Below are 16,666 nucleotides of genomic sequence, written 5' to 3'. Positions count from 1 at the left end.
GATTGAACAACAGGAAAAAAAAGAAAACATGCACTGGATGTTTAGTATCAGATAAATGTGTGGTGGAAATCTGATGTTGTGACACAGACAGAAAAAGAAGAATTTCAGAATAATATATTTTTAAGTAAGAAAAATGTAATTATTCTGGAGGTGAAAAGGAAAATGTACCAATAGTGCATACAGGGCAACACATATTTACATGGTTACAATTTGAGTGAGTGCTGTGAAAAAAGTTAATGTGTCCATTGATTTAGTGTTTGCTGAACTTATGAAATTATTGAACCATCTGCATTTGTTGCTGCCACTTTGTCGTCGTTGCTAAATGAATATGGTCATCAGCTGTTATCTGATGTTCTTTCTTTGGCAATAAGTGCTTTTCCACTTCATGCCAATAAAGCCTGAGAGAGAGAGAGAGTGTGTGACGTGAGAGACAGAATGAAAAGATATAGAGAAAGAGAGAAAGATGAAGGCACGTGTATGTGTGTGCGAGAAGTCCCTTACGGCAGAGGATCCCCTGCTCTTTCATATCTCACCAAGCGTGACTAACGCCTGGCTTTACTCTGACGCACACACACACACACACACACACACACACACACACACACAGATACAAACTAACACATAGACATGTACTAGGATGCTGAATCTGCTCCCAATCTAGTCACGTTTCTCTGGCTACGCAAGACTGGCTGACACACTAAAACATGACAGCCACAATGTGCACGTGTGTTTCTGTGTGTGTGTGTGTGTGTGTGTGTGTGTGTGTTCAGCAGGCTTTCTGCAGGCACAGTCCTGATTAGGAATGCTCATCTCTTGCTAGTCGAGCAAGCAGAGAAACACACACACATACACGCACTCTGATGTAAAAACAGGCATATTTGGTGTCTCTGTCCGTTCATGCATTCATTCATTCAGAGGTGCTCTTGTATCATGTGAAAATGAAACACCAAATATAGGATTATAGCTGTGTGTGTGTGTGCCTGTGCATGTGTGTGAGTGCAGAGGGCAGTAGCAGCAGTGTTTTGACAACAGTGTGAGGCCGGGTCTCTTCAGGGTCTTAGTGCCTGGCCGCTCAACCGCTGCTTTCAAGATTATTTTGAGGCATTTCTGACTAATTAGCGAGTCGACAGTGAATGAAAAGATCAGAGCGAGGGGCGGAGAGGAAATTAAATGCGCAGTAGGGCACGAGACGGGTTCAGATCAGTTCATTTTGTCAGAGCAGTATTTACTCACAATCCCAGTCTAAATGAGGTTAAAGTATGCAGCAGGAGAAGCAAAGGGGGGAGAGCACACACAGCCATGTCTATTTGAATTCACAGGAATTAGCTGATACTTTGCTGCACAGAAGGGCTCTCCTGTGAAAAGCAGCCACCCACTCCCTGCCCCTAAACACAATGTCTGCAATACATTTTTGGATTTTGTTGCTGACCGAGATGACAGTCAGCTGCACGTAGGGTCAAGTGTAGTGGGGTTTTAATATTGCATTGAGCAGCAGCTACAGTATGCACTTGGTGTCAGTAATTGTTTATTAAAACAAGTGTGTGAAAACATGATTGATTTATTACCTGTGTTGAGTCAGCTGATGTTAAGTCTTTTGAATCAAGGGCAGACTTTGTTACTAAATAAGTCAGGACCACAGAAATACCAATAACAGTGTTTTTCAAACTGCGCAAAATGTCTAAATTTCTCTCTTGGGAACAACATTTAATTAAGACTGTGGGCTGTGTAGTTACTGATATAGAGACACAGAGGGAGCTGTATGATAATTCACGCTGGCACACTTGCTTTTATAATTTTTTCTAAGTCAGTGTATTCACTTGTATTCATTTCCTGGAGGCATGCCCTACCCCTGACCATTACAGCTACATGCCTAACCCCAACCCTTATAAAGCCAATTCTCACATATTATACCATAAACTAAATGGTAAACCTTAGGAAGCAGCTTTTCATCAGCAGGTGTTTTATAAGACCCCAGCATGTGATTGTGATAACAGGGTTTTTATTAATAAACACACACAGACTCAGAAGTCTGCTCTGACTGTCTGTTGGCTACCGAGAGAGAGAGAGCAAATAAAAAGGTCAAATGTCATATTAACGGACTGACTGTGAGACAGTTTGGCTCTCTGCAGGGGAGGTGAATCTATCTCTTCTCACAGCTGCAGGCTGGATTTGTATGATACTGGTGTTAGTTTAGCCCATTTCATTGAATTTTCAGATCTCAAAATCATTGCAGAAAGAAAAGCCTTGATGCGACACTTTCAATGTGAAGTGTGAAAAAAACCCTGAAATTTCAGTGACATGAAAGAGATGATCATTTTAAAACACATAATGGGCGAGAACGTTTGCTTCTGTTTTTTACCCTTACTTGGTTTTCCACATGTAATAAGTGAGCCATTTCCCTGCAGTTTGACATTTCATTACTGAAAATGTATTACCACTTTTGTTGCTACAGCACTTATCTCTAACTCACATATCTACGTTTGTATCGATTATGGCGTAAAAAGCCTCTCAATTAATGTATCTCTTCATATAAGTTTTTTGGTGTAGTGCAGTGAGGCTGACGTGGAATACGCACATCTCTTTAATGGACTCCTGTATATACCTTTGATTTTTATTAAATGAGTAACTACAGTCTACGTAGTTTGTTTTGTGACTGTCGTGTACTGTATTAGCGGCCTGTGACTTAGCTGAAATTACCTTATTATCTTGGTCTTGATATGATCAGAGAATCCACATCCAATTTGTCTCAAAGCTTTAAAAATCCTGTAAAACTCATATGCTTCTCTTTATCAGTGTCTCCTTTTCCTGATTGGTTTAGATTTAGTAAAACAGATTAATGAGGGATAAAGGATTTTACCTGGATTTCACCTCATTAGAGTACTTCCTTGAAGGAGTGATTGTCCCTGTGCAGCCAATCTGCAGAGGGGCTGTCCTTTTAGCTCCTCAGCTGGCTAACTTCCACACAATGTAACCACAATGTCACAGATCCACTGGCTAAGTACCCGGCATCCCTTCCCCCCGTCAGCTTCACAGACTCTCTCCACCGTACTCTGTCCAGTAAAGCCAGAAAAAAAAAAAAAACATCAAATAATTTTTTTAAAAAGATGAAGAGAAGCGAGGGAGGGTACGTGGGAATAGGGATTGAGAGGAAGGAGAAGAAATAGTGAGACTTAGGATGGTGTGAGTTTTAGATTTGGAAGGCAAAGAGGCACGATGGAGGTACAGTGTAGAGAGAGGAGGAGGAGAGAAGGAGAGAAAGAAACAGTTATTCCCTGAGGCGGGCTTGTCCCTCGCTCGCTGTCCTCGTTCAGTTTTGCATCTCGTTTTGCCTAAAAACTTCTGTTTCAAGTCCAACGTGTGTGTGTGTGTGTGTGTGTGTACTCATTGTGTGTGTTTGTGTTTGTTTGTGCATTCACGTATGTGCAATACAGGAAGCTCAGGAAACAATTACTGCCATGCTGGGTGTACACCTGGACTGTCCCTTGTGCTTACACACACAAACTGTACTATAAAAACATCCTGTTACATATGCATGAGCGCACACACACACACACTCAGACATGTACATACACACTATGCTATGCTGTTTCATGCTGATTGCAGTTTTGCACTAATGCTTTCTTCTTTTCCAGCTTGACTAAATCTTTTCTTCTGCTATACTAACTAACCTTTCTTCTTCTGTCTTTTTTTTCCTCCTCCTCCCTGCCAACCTTCCTACGCCTCATCTTCCTCTTTTTCCTGTGCCACTTTCTCTCTCTCTTCCTGGATCTTCCTTCCTTTCCCTTACATGCATTTTCATTTAAATTCCACCTGGTTTCCTCCTCCTCCTCTCTTCTCACTGTAGAAGTATCGCTATCAAGAAGAGGACGGGGCGTCACCAGGCGCCCCAAAACTCCACCAACACCCCTGCCATCAGCACCCAATGGGAGTAGCCAGAGAGCTGAGGGATGGAGGGACCCTGGGGAGGGATGGAGGGACCCTGGGGAGGGAGGGGAGGGAGGGAAGGGAGGGGAGGGAGGCAAGGGAGGCAAGGGAGGGAAGGGAGGGAGGCACCTGGAGGAGAGAGGGAGGAGGCGCCGGGACCATGGAGAGGGAAAGGGAACGATCGCTGGGGAGGGACGGATCTCTCGGTCGCCACGGTGACCTGCGGGGGGCCGAGCTGGTTCAGGTGGCAGAGCGGCAGCTGTCTCAGATCCAGCACGTTCACGGATACGTCACTCACACACACATCACGCCTGTTCAGGTAACTAAGTCTGTACGTCTATCACTGTAGCTGTGCCTCTTCATTAGTATGCCAAACAACACACACACACACACACACACACACACACACACACACACACACACACACACACACACACACAAACAAACAAACACGCCTGGATTGCACTTTATATTGTCATTGTCAATCTGTTGCCATCACATCTGCCAACTAACAGTCTACCTGTCTGTCACTGCATTAGAAACATACACACGACTCAGCGCTCACACTAGCATCATGTTCCCTGAAGGGATTACCAGTCTGTCTGTCAATCCACTTGTCAAAATGACTCTGGTGACAGATGCTTTCTATTTGAGGCCAGGTATTCTTGCTGTCTGTGAAATCCTTGGTTGATTTTTATGTTTTGACTCAAAGGCCTAATCCATCATTTTTGTGGTATATCCATACATAATTGAAGACCTTGTGTTGAAGCTTCAACTTATCATAATGAAAATGACAGCCTGGTTTTCCTGTATTCAAATATTCATATTGTAAACAACCCCTTGATAATATCAGAAGAATTTGATAGCTTGGATTTAGTTGTTGTCTAGTCTGTGCTAATGAATTTGTGCATGAGGGCATGTTCTAACCCCAACCCTGTCTCGAAGAAATTATATTTATGTTCTACTAATTTGTTTTGTCAGTTATGTTTTGAGGGAAGTGTAATTGCTGCCTGGATTGTGTTTGGAAATATTTTTTTCCAGGGAACACAGTGTGACATTCTTTTGTTGTACACAAGGTGTAGGGATATGGTCAGGGAGGATGGTCGGCAAAGTGTGGGATTTAGGCACCAGAGACCAGGCTGTGGTTAAGTGTAGCCAACAAAAGCACTTGAGTTAAGGTCAAGAAAGCATTGTGGTTCCAGTTAAACATTAACTCACTGTTGTCAAGTTGCAGTTCATGTCTGTCCAGACTTAAATAATATATGTAGAGAAGAAATTAATAAGATGCATTATGTGTACTTGCAGGACATTATGATGTCACAGTGAAGTTGACCTTTGACCTTGTTGATATAAAATCCTCACTTTTATGTCATCACTCATTTTATCCAATTAGACATTTGTGTTAAACTGTGTCATAATTAACGTATGAATTCTTAAGTTAGGGCCAAAAAACATGTTTTGTGAGGCCAGAGTGACCTTGACCTTTGACCTCTGACCTTTGACCACCAAATTGTACTCAGGTCATCCTTGAGTCCAAGTTGGCTTTTTTTTCCCCAGAGGCAATGAGAGTCCCTCCAGGTACTCCTGATATGTTGCGTTCACAAGAACGGGATGGACGGCCACGGCTAATGAGGTGAACACATCATTTCTCAGGCTTCAAGCCACTGTTGACTGTGACTATATTTAACCAAGACCACAATCTTCCCCTAACCTTAATTAAGTGCTGCCAGTTCCTAAACAGAACCATGTCACTGAACATCTTACTGATGTGTGTAATTATTTTACAATTTGCCAGTGTGTTCATCAACACAGTTTCTCATGTTGATAAAAAATGTAATCTGGGCATCATTACATTTCTGTCAAAATGTATTTACTGTTGCAAATTAGAGGGATATAATCATAATTTCTAATAGACAGTGTTGTCAATCTTGTGATGGGCTACTGCTTTGTTTTCAATTTGATCACAGACTTCTTTAAATTGAAGGACTTCACAGTTCTCTGGGAACTTCAGCTGTCAGTCTTAAATTAAGGCTGTTTTCTATAGTCCCTGAAAAAAAGACGTCAATGAGAAAAGATTTTTGGCCCAGAGCAGTAATATGCTTTAAGTTGATATTGTCACTGAATATGAAGTCTAACGCCATCAGCTTCTATTTTTGAAGCTGATGACTTTACTCAGAGTTGGTGAAGGTGGCAGACACACCTCCTTTTCAAGTTCAAGTACAAACAGAAGTAAGGGGACCTGTTTCAATATGGCTCCAGAATTAGATAGGACTTTTTTGAAAGTACTTAGAAGTCAAGGATACTGGCCTAAATTTGCTCCCATGCACAGAGCTGTTCTTTGTACCAGGAGAATACTTTTGCAGAACTGTGCATGCAGGGATTCAGTCGAATGCTTGTCCCATTTTTTAGTAATGAGGCCCATTACTATCTCTGTTCTGCACTCAGTCTGTGTCTGACCGGCTAGCTCCCTCTTTGTCTCCCTTTCTTTTGCCTCTCTATCTCCCTCACACACCTTCATAATCGCACAGCGTAACCTGGTAATCTTTTTATTTTGGTTGATTGGGCTGTATCTGTCTGCAGATTAAAGCTTACATCACTGTACTCGCACAGCTCCAACCACACACACTCACACATATTCTCCAACACACACACACACTGGTTTTCCTGCAGCATGTGCACACTCACTACACATCAACACACATAAAAACTCACACCTCATTATGCTCCATAATGTGTATGTTATCTTTTGTTGACTTTTTTTTTTCTTCCTTGAATTGTGGGTTTTACTTGTTTTCAAATCTTAATTATTGTCTTTTTATGTGGGATCTAACAAAAGCAAGCCCATAGTCCATTACAATTACATAGGAATATGCTAATTAAGAATCACAAATTACTTACCACCAAATTAAAATACAGGGTAGGACAGGAGGTGTTAAAAGTGCTGTTGGTTTTTCCGCTGGCGTCTCTGTCATTCACTCAAGCAAAGCCTCCGTATTCTTATGCTATAAGCCATAAAAGGCTTTACAATGACTTTTAAACAGCTGACAGACATTAGAAAATAAGATTTAAAATGGCCCAGAATTCCTCTGCGTCTTTGATTTCCTCTTATTTTCAGTTCATGTCTTCCTGTCTCTGCTCTGTCATTTTCCTCCTATCACCCCCGACTAATATGTCATCTCTATTTTAAATTCTGGCATGAGTGCTTATCATTAAGTGTTTTATTTTCTTTTATCACCTCTTATGTTGTCGGTAGTAGTGTGTGTGTGTGTGTGTATGTGTGTGTCTGTGTGTTTGTGTATACTGGGTAAGTTACAGCAGCCTCCGGGACGCGGCAGGCAGTCAGCTCCGAGGACTGTATATTATCGGTGTGTCAGTTCGAAGTCATTATACACTGTCATTTGTTTGTCTCTGCACTGACTCAGTTGTAAGTCACCACAAGTTCAAAGTTGGGAAAGCTGTGGACACAACTGAAGCAGTTCGTTTTGTCAGTGTGGTGGAGGAAATATGGTCGTGTAGCTCCACCTAGTGGCTGGATGCCACCTACCACCTGTTTTCCAACCCCTAAACATTTCACTGAAGAAATCACTGAGGCGAATATGCGTGTTCTTGATGCGATGGTTATTGCACACTTACATGAGAGGCGATCATCTTATTGATAGATGGAATGATTCATCTTTGTATCTGTGCATCAGTAAAGCTGTAGTCTTTACTGGGTGCCATCAGCACCCATTCACCTATGACCACTGAGGTTCATATTCCTTTACAGTCATGGCATACAGGTCTCGATGTCCTGGCCACAACACATCATCATCATCATGATCATCATCTTTGCTCTTTACCAACAGGTATCTTTCAGTTGCTCATCACCTTTCTGTCGACTGAATATAAAATCTGTAGTAAAGAACTTGTGTCTGTGTGATGAATGTGTGTGTTAAAGGTATATTTGGGTATTCAGGTTTATTTTGGGAACTCCTCCTTCCCAAATGGTGCGTATGTGTTTTTGCGACTGTGTGTGTGTGTATGACCACAGGTGCCGGGTCTGGCTTGCTTCTGTATGACAGATGGACCTGCCATCTTGTTCTCCCCACGTACATGTTCCCCCTCTCTCTCTCTCTCTCTCTCTCTCTCTCTCTCTCTCTCTCTCTCTTTCTCTCTCTCTCTTTCTCACCTCTCTTTCTTTTTCTTTTTTTTTACTCTCTCAAACACACACACACACACACACACACACACACATGCAGACACACACTCATACACTTTCTCCTTCCTTCTCTCTGCAATTTATCTTAAGTGCACATTTGTGTTACGTCTTCATCATATAAATAATCCATGCTCACAATTTATCACATTTTGTACTCAGATGTAACATTTTTTTAAGAAATAGTCTACAGACAACTTTTATTTCCTCATTTTCAACTCATGATATATCATTGTCTATTTTTGAGATAAATAAATAAATGGCTATTGATTGTAAGCTTTTCCTCACAGACCTCAGTGAAGAATCTGAGGTGAATTTTTGCATTGAACAGTTGTGCACATGTGTAGTATACTGTGTATTTTGTCTTACACAGTTACATTGTCCTCCTCTGCTTTGTGCCAATTTGTAGCTTCAAGAAAGAAATATATTGTGGAGAAGTTATTTACAGCAACCACCTGTGCAATGATCAGACTGCAGTGCCCCTTACATTTCAGATGAAATCAAAAAAACATACAAATTGAATGCATCAGTTTTGCTGTACCATGCTGAGCAGTTTCTGTGCATTGTAGGTAGAATCTCCTGAGGTTCCCTTTGATGATGAGGCGTGGCCTCACCCAGAGGGAGAGAGGCTGAACGAAGTTCCCGCCCCGCCTTTCTCCTCCCTCTATTCACAAAGCCACGCCTACTACCAGGTAAACCTGCCTCTGATCCCGTCGCATGCGTTCATATGTTGTTAAGTTGTTTTCAGTCGATTATCGTCTCTGAAGTTCAGGATATATAAGCATATTTTTCTTTTTTTTTTTACATTTTATTCATTCATTTCTTGTGTTTTGTGAGACATCTTTTGTAGATTGCGCAAGATTCTTGAATTGCTGTTGTTGCACTGGTTGAAAATTACAGACATCACATCTCAACATCTCACAGAAACGTTTTCAGATGCTTAATGTAGCATTTTCACATCAATAAATAGTTAATAATACGGACAACCTTAATAGGACACACTTCCTCTTTGCAAATGGAGCTAAAGTGCCAGAGGTCTCAGTGGCAGATGGTGGAAGGAACGAACACTGAAGGAAAAACAACTTCCAACATGTTTAGAAAAAGGAGACAAGTTTTAATATCCTCCTAAAAAAAGCTTCATTATAGAGAAATTTTTCCTTTGTTCATGGTGATTATACCTTGTTTCATTCTTAATTATACAATAATGTGCTCATTATTCTGACTTTTAAAAATGCTACATGTAGCATCTTTGAGAGACAACTTCATCAGCATGCTCACGCTTTGCTTTTATCTAATTAACTGAACATAAATCTTTATGTTCGTTATGTTCATAAACCACAACCTCTGAACCGCACTAACTCCTAAACCCATAACCAAAATGTGACTTTTATGCTGTTGTATCGCCTGGTTTGGTTTTCTGGATCAAGTTAACACATAGCATGCTATTGCTGTGACTGTTGACACTGTATTTGCAGTGTGTCTGATGTGACAGTTCATGCCTTTTTGCACTGTACACACGGTGTAATGTGGATGTGATGAGGGGGATTACACAATTACTAGACCTGTGTGTAATCACAGCATCACTAGAAATGCTTAGGACTGAAAGCATCAGAGAGAATGTTTGTTATGTCTGTAATGTCTGTTAATTGTGCTACTGAGTTTTTGCAGCCTGTATACAGAGTGTTTATCAGAACCAGAGTGAACCACAGTGGGAAGAGAGCTGAGACAGTCTCCAGTTTCATCCACTCACTGTGAATGTAGTTACAGTTTGTAAACTGCAGGAGGCAGCAGAGGCCAAAGCTAATGGTGTGTAGCGCCTTCACAAATCAAGACCTGACTGAACTGAATTAATCAAATTGTTTAATAGCAAGTGTGATGACTAAGTACCATTGGTACAGACAGATGATTAAAAAGGTAATAGTCGGGCCTATTACGATCAATACTGACAAACCTGCGAGGAAGTGTGAAGTAGACTAGAGGGTGAATGCATCCTGCACTGCAGCAATGTAACTGTTCTTTGCTTGAATAACTTCACTAACAAAATGTCAGCAGAGACTGACAGGGGAGAAACAGTAAAAGTAATTTGCAGCCTCTCTATAACAAGCAAACAGTAAGACATACATATTCCACTCAGAGACGTCAGTGGCTCTTAGTCATTAAGCTAATGTAGATAATTAGGAAGGAAGGAAAGACTGAGAGGACCAGGGAGTGGTAAGAGATGGGATAAAGAGAGAATTACAGGCAGACAGACACAGAGACAGAGTGCAGATTTGTTGCTGGTTGTTAATCACCCTGTCAGTCAGCCAAATCGCTCCTCCCCAATGAGTCTCTTTTCCCTCCTGCTGATACAGTAATAGAAATCAAGTCTTTATGACCTTTACACTGGACTTACTGTGATGTTTAACAGGTGTGTAGGGATGATTTCTGTCTCAGTATGGAGGACCACCAGACTGAACACACAACAAGATCAGCTCCTGCACAACAGCATTGAATTTGCTTGATCCGACCCATGGGGTACTGAGTAGCTTATAATAATCTCAGCATTTAGCATCACATTTTTGGGACCCTCAGCATGTTGCCACACTTCAAGTAGAGCAAAGATGGCGAGGCATCAAGCATTGCACCTGTCACACCGTCTCATCTCGTTCTTGTTGGTATCTAGCCATGTAGCAGAGTGATATGTCATCAACTGATGGTAGCCGATAACATGGAATATCAACTTTATCAGTGTTTTCAATCAGGACAGGTGCAACCTGAAAAAATGATCAGTAACTGTTCCAGTGGGTATTATGATAATCAAATTGTTATATAAACAATATATTAAATCAAAAAGTGGTCTGCTTTGCATTGGAACACATAGCAATTAAAACCTTTTGTGAATATTTGTGGGTGTTGTCATCACTTCTGCCATTGTTATCTGTTGTTTATGCAGAAAGCATCATGTTCTGTTTGGATGAAAATTGATTTGATGTGTTTTTCCCTGAAATAACTGATGTTTGAAATGGTGAACTTGTCAGCAAGCAGTTGCATATTTTCACATTGAGAAGATACAGAGCAGTATTATCTTTCATTAAGTGCTGTACGTCTGGCCACCTGGTGGACATCATTCCAATATCCACTCTCCTTGTAGCTCTGCTTTTGGTTTCCCCCAACTCCTGAGTGAAATATCTGGCTAGCTGCTTTATCTATCTGCTGTTTGGTGCTTAGCAGAGCAGGAGGTGTACACTGGGTTTGTAGAGCTTTTTCTGCGGAAACAGCTGCCTGCTTTGGTTAAAAATCCTATGCTGCTATGATGCTATGAGAGCTGTGAGAGTGAACCAAAACAGTAAAGTTGCATGCTGCACATAAACAATGAGCTGAAACTTGCTGTAAAGCTCTGTAGAGCTGAGGGAAACAGCACAGTCAGATGATAACTCATCATAACAAGCTTTGACGTTACACAGAATAATTTGATCCATTGTCATTATAAAAATATTGATTTTAGCTGCTTTAAATTACGAAGTGTAAAGAGTATTCTGTGCGGCACATCTGGGAGGAAACACACCCCACCCCTAAACACAACTCAGGGGCTAAATACCTATCTTGGCCTATTGGGATTCTCCTTTTGCTTGAGTAGGTGCTTTGTTTGCTCTGCAGCACTTTATGTCTATACCTTTATGTGTATACCTCCAGCATTTACCTGGGGAGCTTGACAGCTCTTCATCATGGTGCTTACCAGAACCTAAAAGCGATCTAATGGACGAACTGGGGGGAAGCCAAAATGGTTAGGAACCGTTAGCATAGACCACAGTATAGATCTGCATGGCGTCTGGTTTACAGCACTTCTAGCTTCACCAGCGTCCCTTTATGGCTGTTGACGATGCAAAGCTGATATTTATTACAATTTTATTGACAGTCATGTTAAAGTTAAAGGTCAGCTAACACAATGTGACAGGGCAGTAAAAGTATAAATTATGTTTTGGTTTTGATTAGCCACCTGAAAAGTGCTGGTTTACCAAATATATTTATGCTAAAGTAATAAGTTGTTCTTACATAAGTACAGTCTCTGTTAAAATCAGGGACGACAACTCAAATACATTATGGCCAAATACATATAACTGCATTGTGACTGGGTTACTGTGACTACAGGGTCACACTGTCTGGAGCCTGCTAAGCTGGGACCTAAAATATGTTGTGGGTCAGTTTGTGGACGGCCCACAGCCAGGGCAGGAGAAGCAGCAAATAATTTGTTGAAAAAGTGAACACAGCATTTGTATGCAAGGCCATCCATCTATCACTAGCCTGGCCTACCTGTAGAGGATGGAAGGGCAAGGTTGGCTCTCTCAGCAGTCAGACATTAAACATGCATGATGTGTGCTTTTATTTAATTGGTCCTTAAATATTAATAGAGCTGGCATTCACTGGCTGACATTTGACTAGAGAGAGAGGGAGAGAGAGAGAGAGAGAGAGAGGGGAAAAATGAAAGAGAGAGAGAGGCACATTAAGGGTTGTGATATGGCCAGTGTGCCACTGAATTGTTGCTGTGTCAGCTGACATGTCTGTGGATTGTATTTTTTGTCGTGGTGGCTCGCTGCAGACAGACCGGCTGTAGAGGGTGACTGGCAGATGCTAATGATATGGTTCCTGTTGTAATTTATGCCAGCCGCGATGATAGCTTCTTACTGTGTGTTCACACTGCGGGCAACATGATTGATGTGTTGTCTGTTCTGACCGATTGTGGGCATTGCAAGAAGCTCAGGTTGCATCAGTGTAGTGTTCTGCAACCACATCGTTGTCACCAGGCTTATGTGTGGTGTTAGAAGAGTTTGTAACTAGGGGGCATTTATCCAGTATCTTACCATCAACAGCTTAACATGTTGATGTAGCAGGTATAATATTTACCTTGTGCACCATCCTAGTTCAGTGTGTTAGCTGTTTGATGAGACTTTTCAGTCTGTACCAAAACTAAACGACAAACCAACTTCCTCAAGACGTACCCTTGGCATAGCTGAAAATGTATTTGATTGAATGTCATAAAATCCTAACCTGGAAAAAAAAAATCCTAACCCAGGCTGATTGGAATTAGTGGGCCGTCAGTCACAATCACATTTTTTTTAACCAGCAGCTTTGTTGATTGTCCCCATATGAGCCATATGATTTGGGTTGGGAGGAAATGAGTGGACTTCAGTGACTTACTCATGGTGTATGGTCAAAAGGCGAAAAAACAGTCTGACTCTTGCGTCAAGTGGTAGTCACAGAAGTCTCTTGTGAGGTAAGGTGGCTGAAGATTGACACTTCTTTGAAACTCCTCCATCACTCTCACCCACTATATTTCCCTGTCAAGTATAAGCTATGTTCCTTTATATTATGTTAATGAAAAGCATGAGAAATCTCAGTGACATCTATTCACATCTTAGAAAACAACACATTAGTCAGCAAGTATCAGGTGTATTTCAGGACTCGGAAAGCTGTTGCCATAGATACAGTTCCCAAGGAAACACAGGCAGACAGGGGTCCTGCTCCATCTGTGGCTAATCCTCGAGGAGGCTAAGATAGCTGTGTAGGCTAACCTACCTCAAATGCGAGGGGGATGCTGCTGGAAATGCCTTAGTTATTTGTGCTAGTGAGTCTAGTGCAGCAGAGCTATCTACCTGATGAGGCTAGCTACAAGCCTGGCTGCTCAGTGACTTGGCTTGCCTTTGGCCCAGACATCCTGGCTAATTCAATGCATGCTAAAGCCTCTAGGCCTTAGTACCATGCTGGAGGGGTACTGTGAGGACACTTGCTAGCCTGGTTGTCTCCCTTCTCCTCTCCTCTCTCCTGTCTTCTCTTTTCTTTTATCTCAGTTGGTGCCCAGCAACAGCCTGTTGTTTTCCATTCTGGAGTCGTGCTCTATGCGTGTATGTCTGCATATGTGTGTGTGTGTGTGTGTGTGTGTGTGCATCAGAGAGAGTGTGTGGGAGAGCTGGGTGCTGCAGTGTCGGGAAACAGCCTCAGGAGAAGATCTCTTTCCTGCACACACACGCACACACACACACACACACACACACACACACACACAAACACAGATGTGTAAACAATAAACCTATCAACTAATGCATGCGTGTACTTTGACAAACACACACACACACACTATTAAAAGCATATCTAGTGGTACTGTGCTTCAGTGTTCAATTGTTACTGGGTGAAACTGGGTGAGCATTTCTTTTGTTTCACTCTTGCTTCTCTCTCTTTTTCCCACTCATACAGACACACACGCACACTCACACACTCACACATACACACCTGAGCACACCTACATGCAAACACACACACACACACACACACACACACACACACACACACAAACACACTTATCTTGTGATCTGTCTAGCCATTGCTAGCAAATTTCTACCTCTGGCGTTCAGCTGTTTTCTACCATGTCTCTCCTCCTCAGCCTGCAACAGGCATCATTGCATATGTTTGTGTGTGCATTCATGTTTAAAGGGGAGTGTGTGTGTGTATTCGGAGTAGGGGGGGCACTCTGTTATGTCATTGGCTGGCTGGAATGTAGGGGCGTGGCTTGTACCAGTAATGATATCTGACAGCGACAGAGGGAGAGAGGCGTCGGGTTGCAGCTCCAATAAAAGACTGGAAAAGACAATTTGCTGAAAGACAGACAGACAGAGGGAGAGAGAGAAGGTGAGGGGGTTAGACAGAAAAAAGAGAGGGAGAGAAAGAGAGACTGAATAATGTACTGAGTGAGAGAGACGAGAAGAGAGTGAGACTTGGAGCTACATCAGAGATGTAGGAGGGAGGGGAGGAGAAACAGAAGAGTTGCAGAATGATTCTTCCAACCATCCACCTACTTCAGATGCTCTCCCCCTCGCCTGCATCCTTCCAACTCCTTCCTTTCATCCGTCCAGCCACCCATCTCTCCCTCCCTTCTTCCTTCCATATTTAATGGGAGCACACACAGTGACAGAGGGGAGATTGACTGGTCATCTCCTAGGACTCGGAGAGAAGGAGGGAAGGAGGGAGGGAGGGAGGAAAAGGTGGGGTGGAGGAAGACAGAGAGAAAGAGTGAACTCCCTTAAATAATCAATCCTCATATCCTGTCGTTGCCTGGCCCACGCTCCCCCTCAATCTGTCTCCTCTCTGAAGAGAGGAAAGAAAGGAGTTGAAGAGAGGAGATTTTGGACTTCCAAAGATGGGGATGTTGGACATTTCTCCTGGTTAGAGAGAAGATGCGACGATGGACAAATGGATGGACAACAAAGACAGATGGGCGAACAGATTGTCTGGTGGACAGATGTACAAAGACCCTGATAGATGGACTGATGCTCCAACTCTAAGAGGACTTTGTCTACCTGCCCTGCACTTTTTATCTCCTCCTCCTGCTCCTCCTCCTCATCTCTTCATCTGCCAGCTGCTCTCACATCCCTGAGGGAGCTGAAGAAGAAAAAAGGGAAAAGAAAGAGATATTATTAAGAGAAGAGTGACCAGAGAAGATGAAAATATCAAAAATAGTAACATAATCTTCAGTTGAAACTGGTGACAACAAAGAGGGAAGAGTTGGACTGTATATCTGACAGCAACATCAGAAGAGCTTGAGAGACAGAAAGAGAGAGAGCAAAGCGACAGGAGAGAAACTGGAGATGAAGCAGTGGAGAACTACAACATGAACTCTACATTGTCTGTCTAAGGGAAGAGCAGACAAACAGAGACGATGAACTATATTTTCGGCAACAACACCCTGTACCCCCGCAGTGCGAGGGTGGGCGGGGCGTCCGGGGGTCAAGGGGCGGGCCTAGGAGTCAAACAGAAGCTGGGGCCCAAGCGGGGCTCCTCGGAGGAGCTGGCACCTCCCCACACCTCCTCCCCCTCCACCTCCTCTCCTGCCTCCTCCTCCCCCTCCACGTCCTCCTCTCGCTGGCAGCAGCTCCTTATGTTCTTCTCAAGGAGGAGTGCCTTCACCGACTGTATCACTGCTAGCCAGGTAACACACACGTCACAGGCTCTGTGTGTTAGTGTGTGTGTGTGCTTTATGCTTGAGGGGTGGTAGGGGATCAGGGTGGGAAGCATGTAACTTAACCTGGGTTTTTGTTGTGTGTGTGTTTGTGTGTGTGTGTGTGTGTGTGTGTGTGTGTGTGTGTGTGTGTGTGTGTGTGTGTGTACATACGTGGGGCTGGTCATTACATTAGCAAACACTCTCTTGTTACAGTTTCTTAGCCAAAACCGGGAGGCAGTCAGGGGCAGCAGGCAGGTTTTAAATTAAAGTTGAAGCAGTTCTCTGTTTGTGTTTGAGATTTTTGATAATGTTGTCATAGAAATCAATTCCAGCGTAGTGTATGACACCCAGAGAGCTGGTGTGTTGCCATGGTAAAGCCATCATTTAGCTGAGCAGTCCAGTGGCACTAGCTGCAAAGACGACATTGAAATCACAATCTTACCATGGTGAGGGGAAGGTGTGTGACTGACCTGATGAGAGACGAGTCACTGTCAGCACATCACTATGATTCCTTTATTACATTATGGCACAATGAGCATTAGGAAATCTTACATAAAAAAAAAAAAAAATATATATAT

The 16,666-nt window shown here is 42.6% G+C and overlaps 1 protein-coding gene across 3 annotated transcripts in view; it reads left to right on the top strand.

The window, feature by feature from the left end:
* The window catches only part of LOC111645407 (disks large homolog 4-like), a 108,243-nt gene that overhangs the window by 25,787 nt on the left and 65,790 nt on the right, over positions 1-16,666 (top strand). For 2 of the 3 annotated variants that reach the window (XM_087170468.1, XM_087170467.1), the window contains exon 5: positions 8,689-8,811. The exons of the other annotated variant lie outside the window; for it this stretch is intronic. In XM_087170468.1, coding sequence (XP_087026594.1) covers positions 8,689-8,811 — 123 coding nt within the window. The remainder of the gene's footprint in view (positions 1-8,688; positions 8,812-16,666) is intronic. 3 annotated transcript variants of the gene reach the window in all.

The sequence above is a fragment of the Seriola lalandi genome, unplaced genomic scaffold, assembly GCF_002814215.2.
Source record: "Seriola lalandi dorsalis isolate HSWRI2012SDOR001 ecotype SW California unplaced genomic scaffold, Sedor1 jcf7180002054949, whole genome shotgun sequence".
NCBI lineage: Eukaryota > Metazoa > Chordata > Actinopteri > Carangiformes > Carangidae > Seriola > Seriola lalandi.
This window is presented reverse-complemented; position numbering and strand designations above follow the sequence as displayed.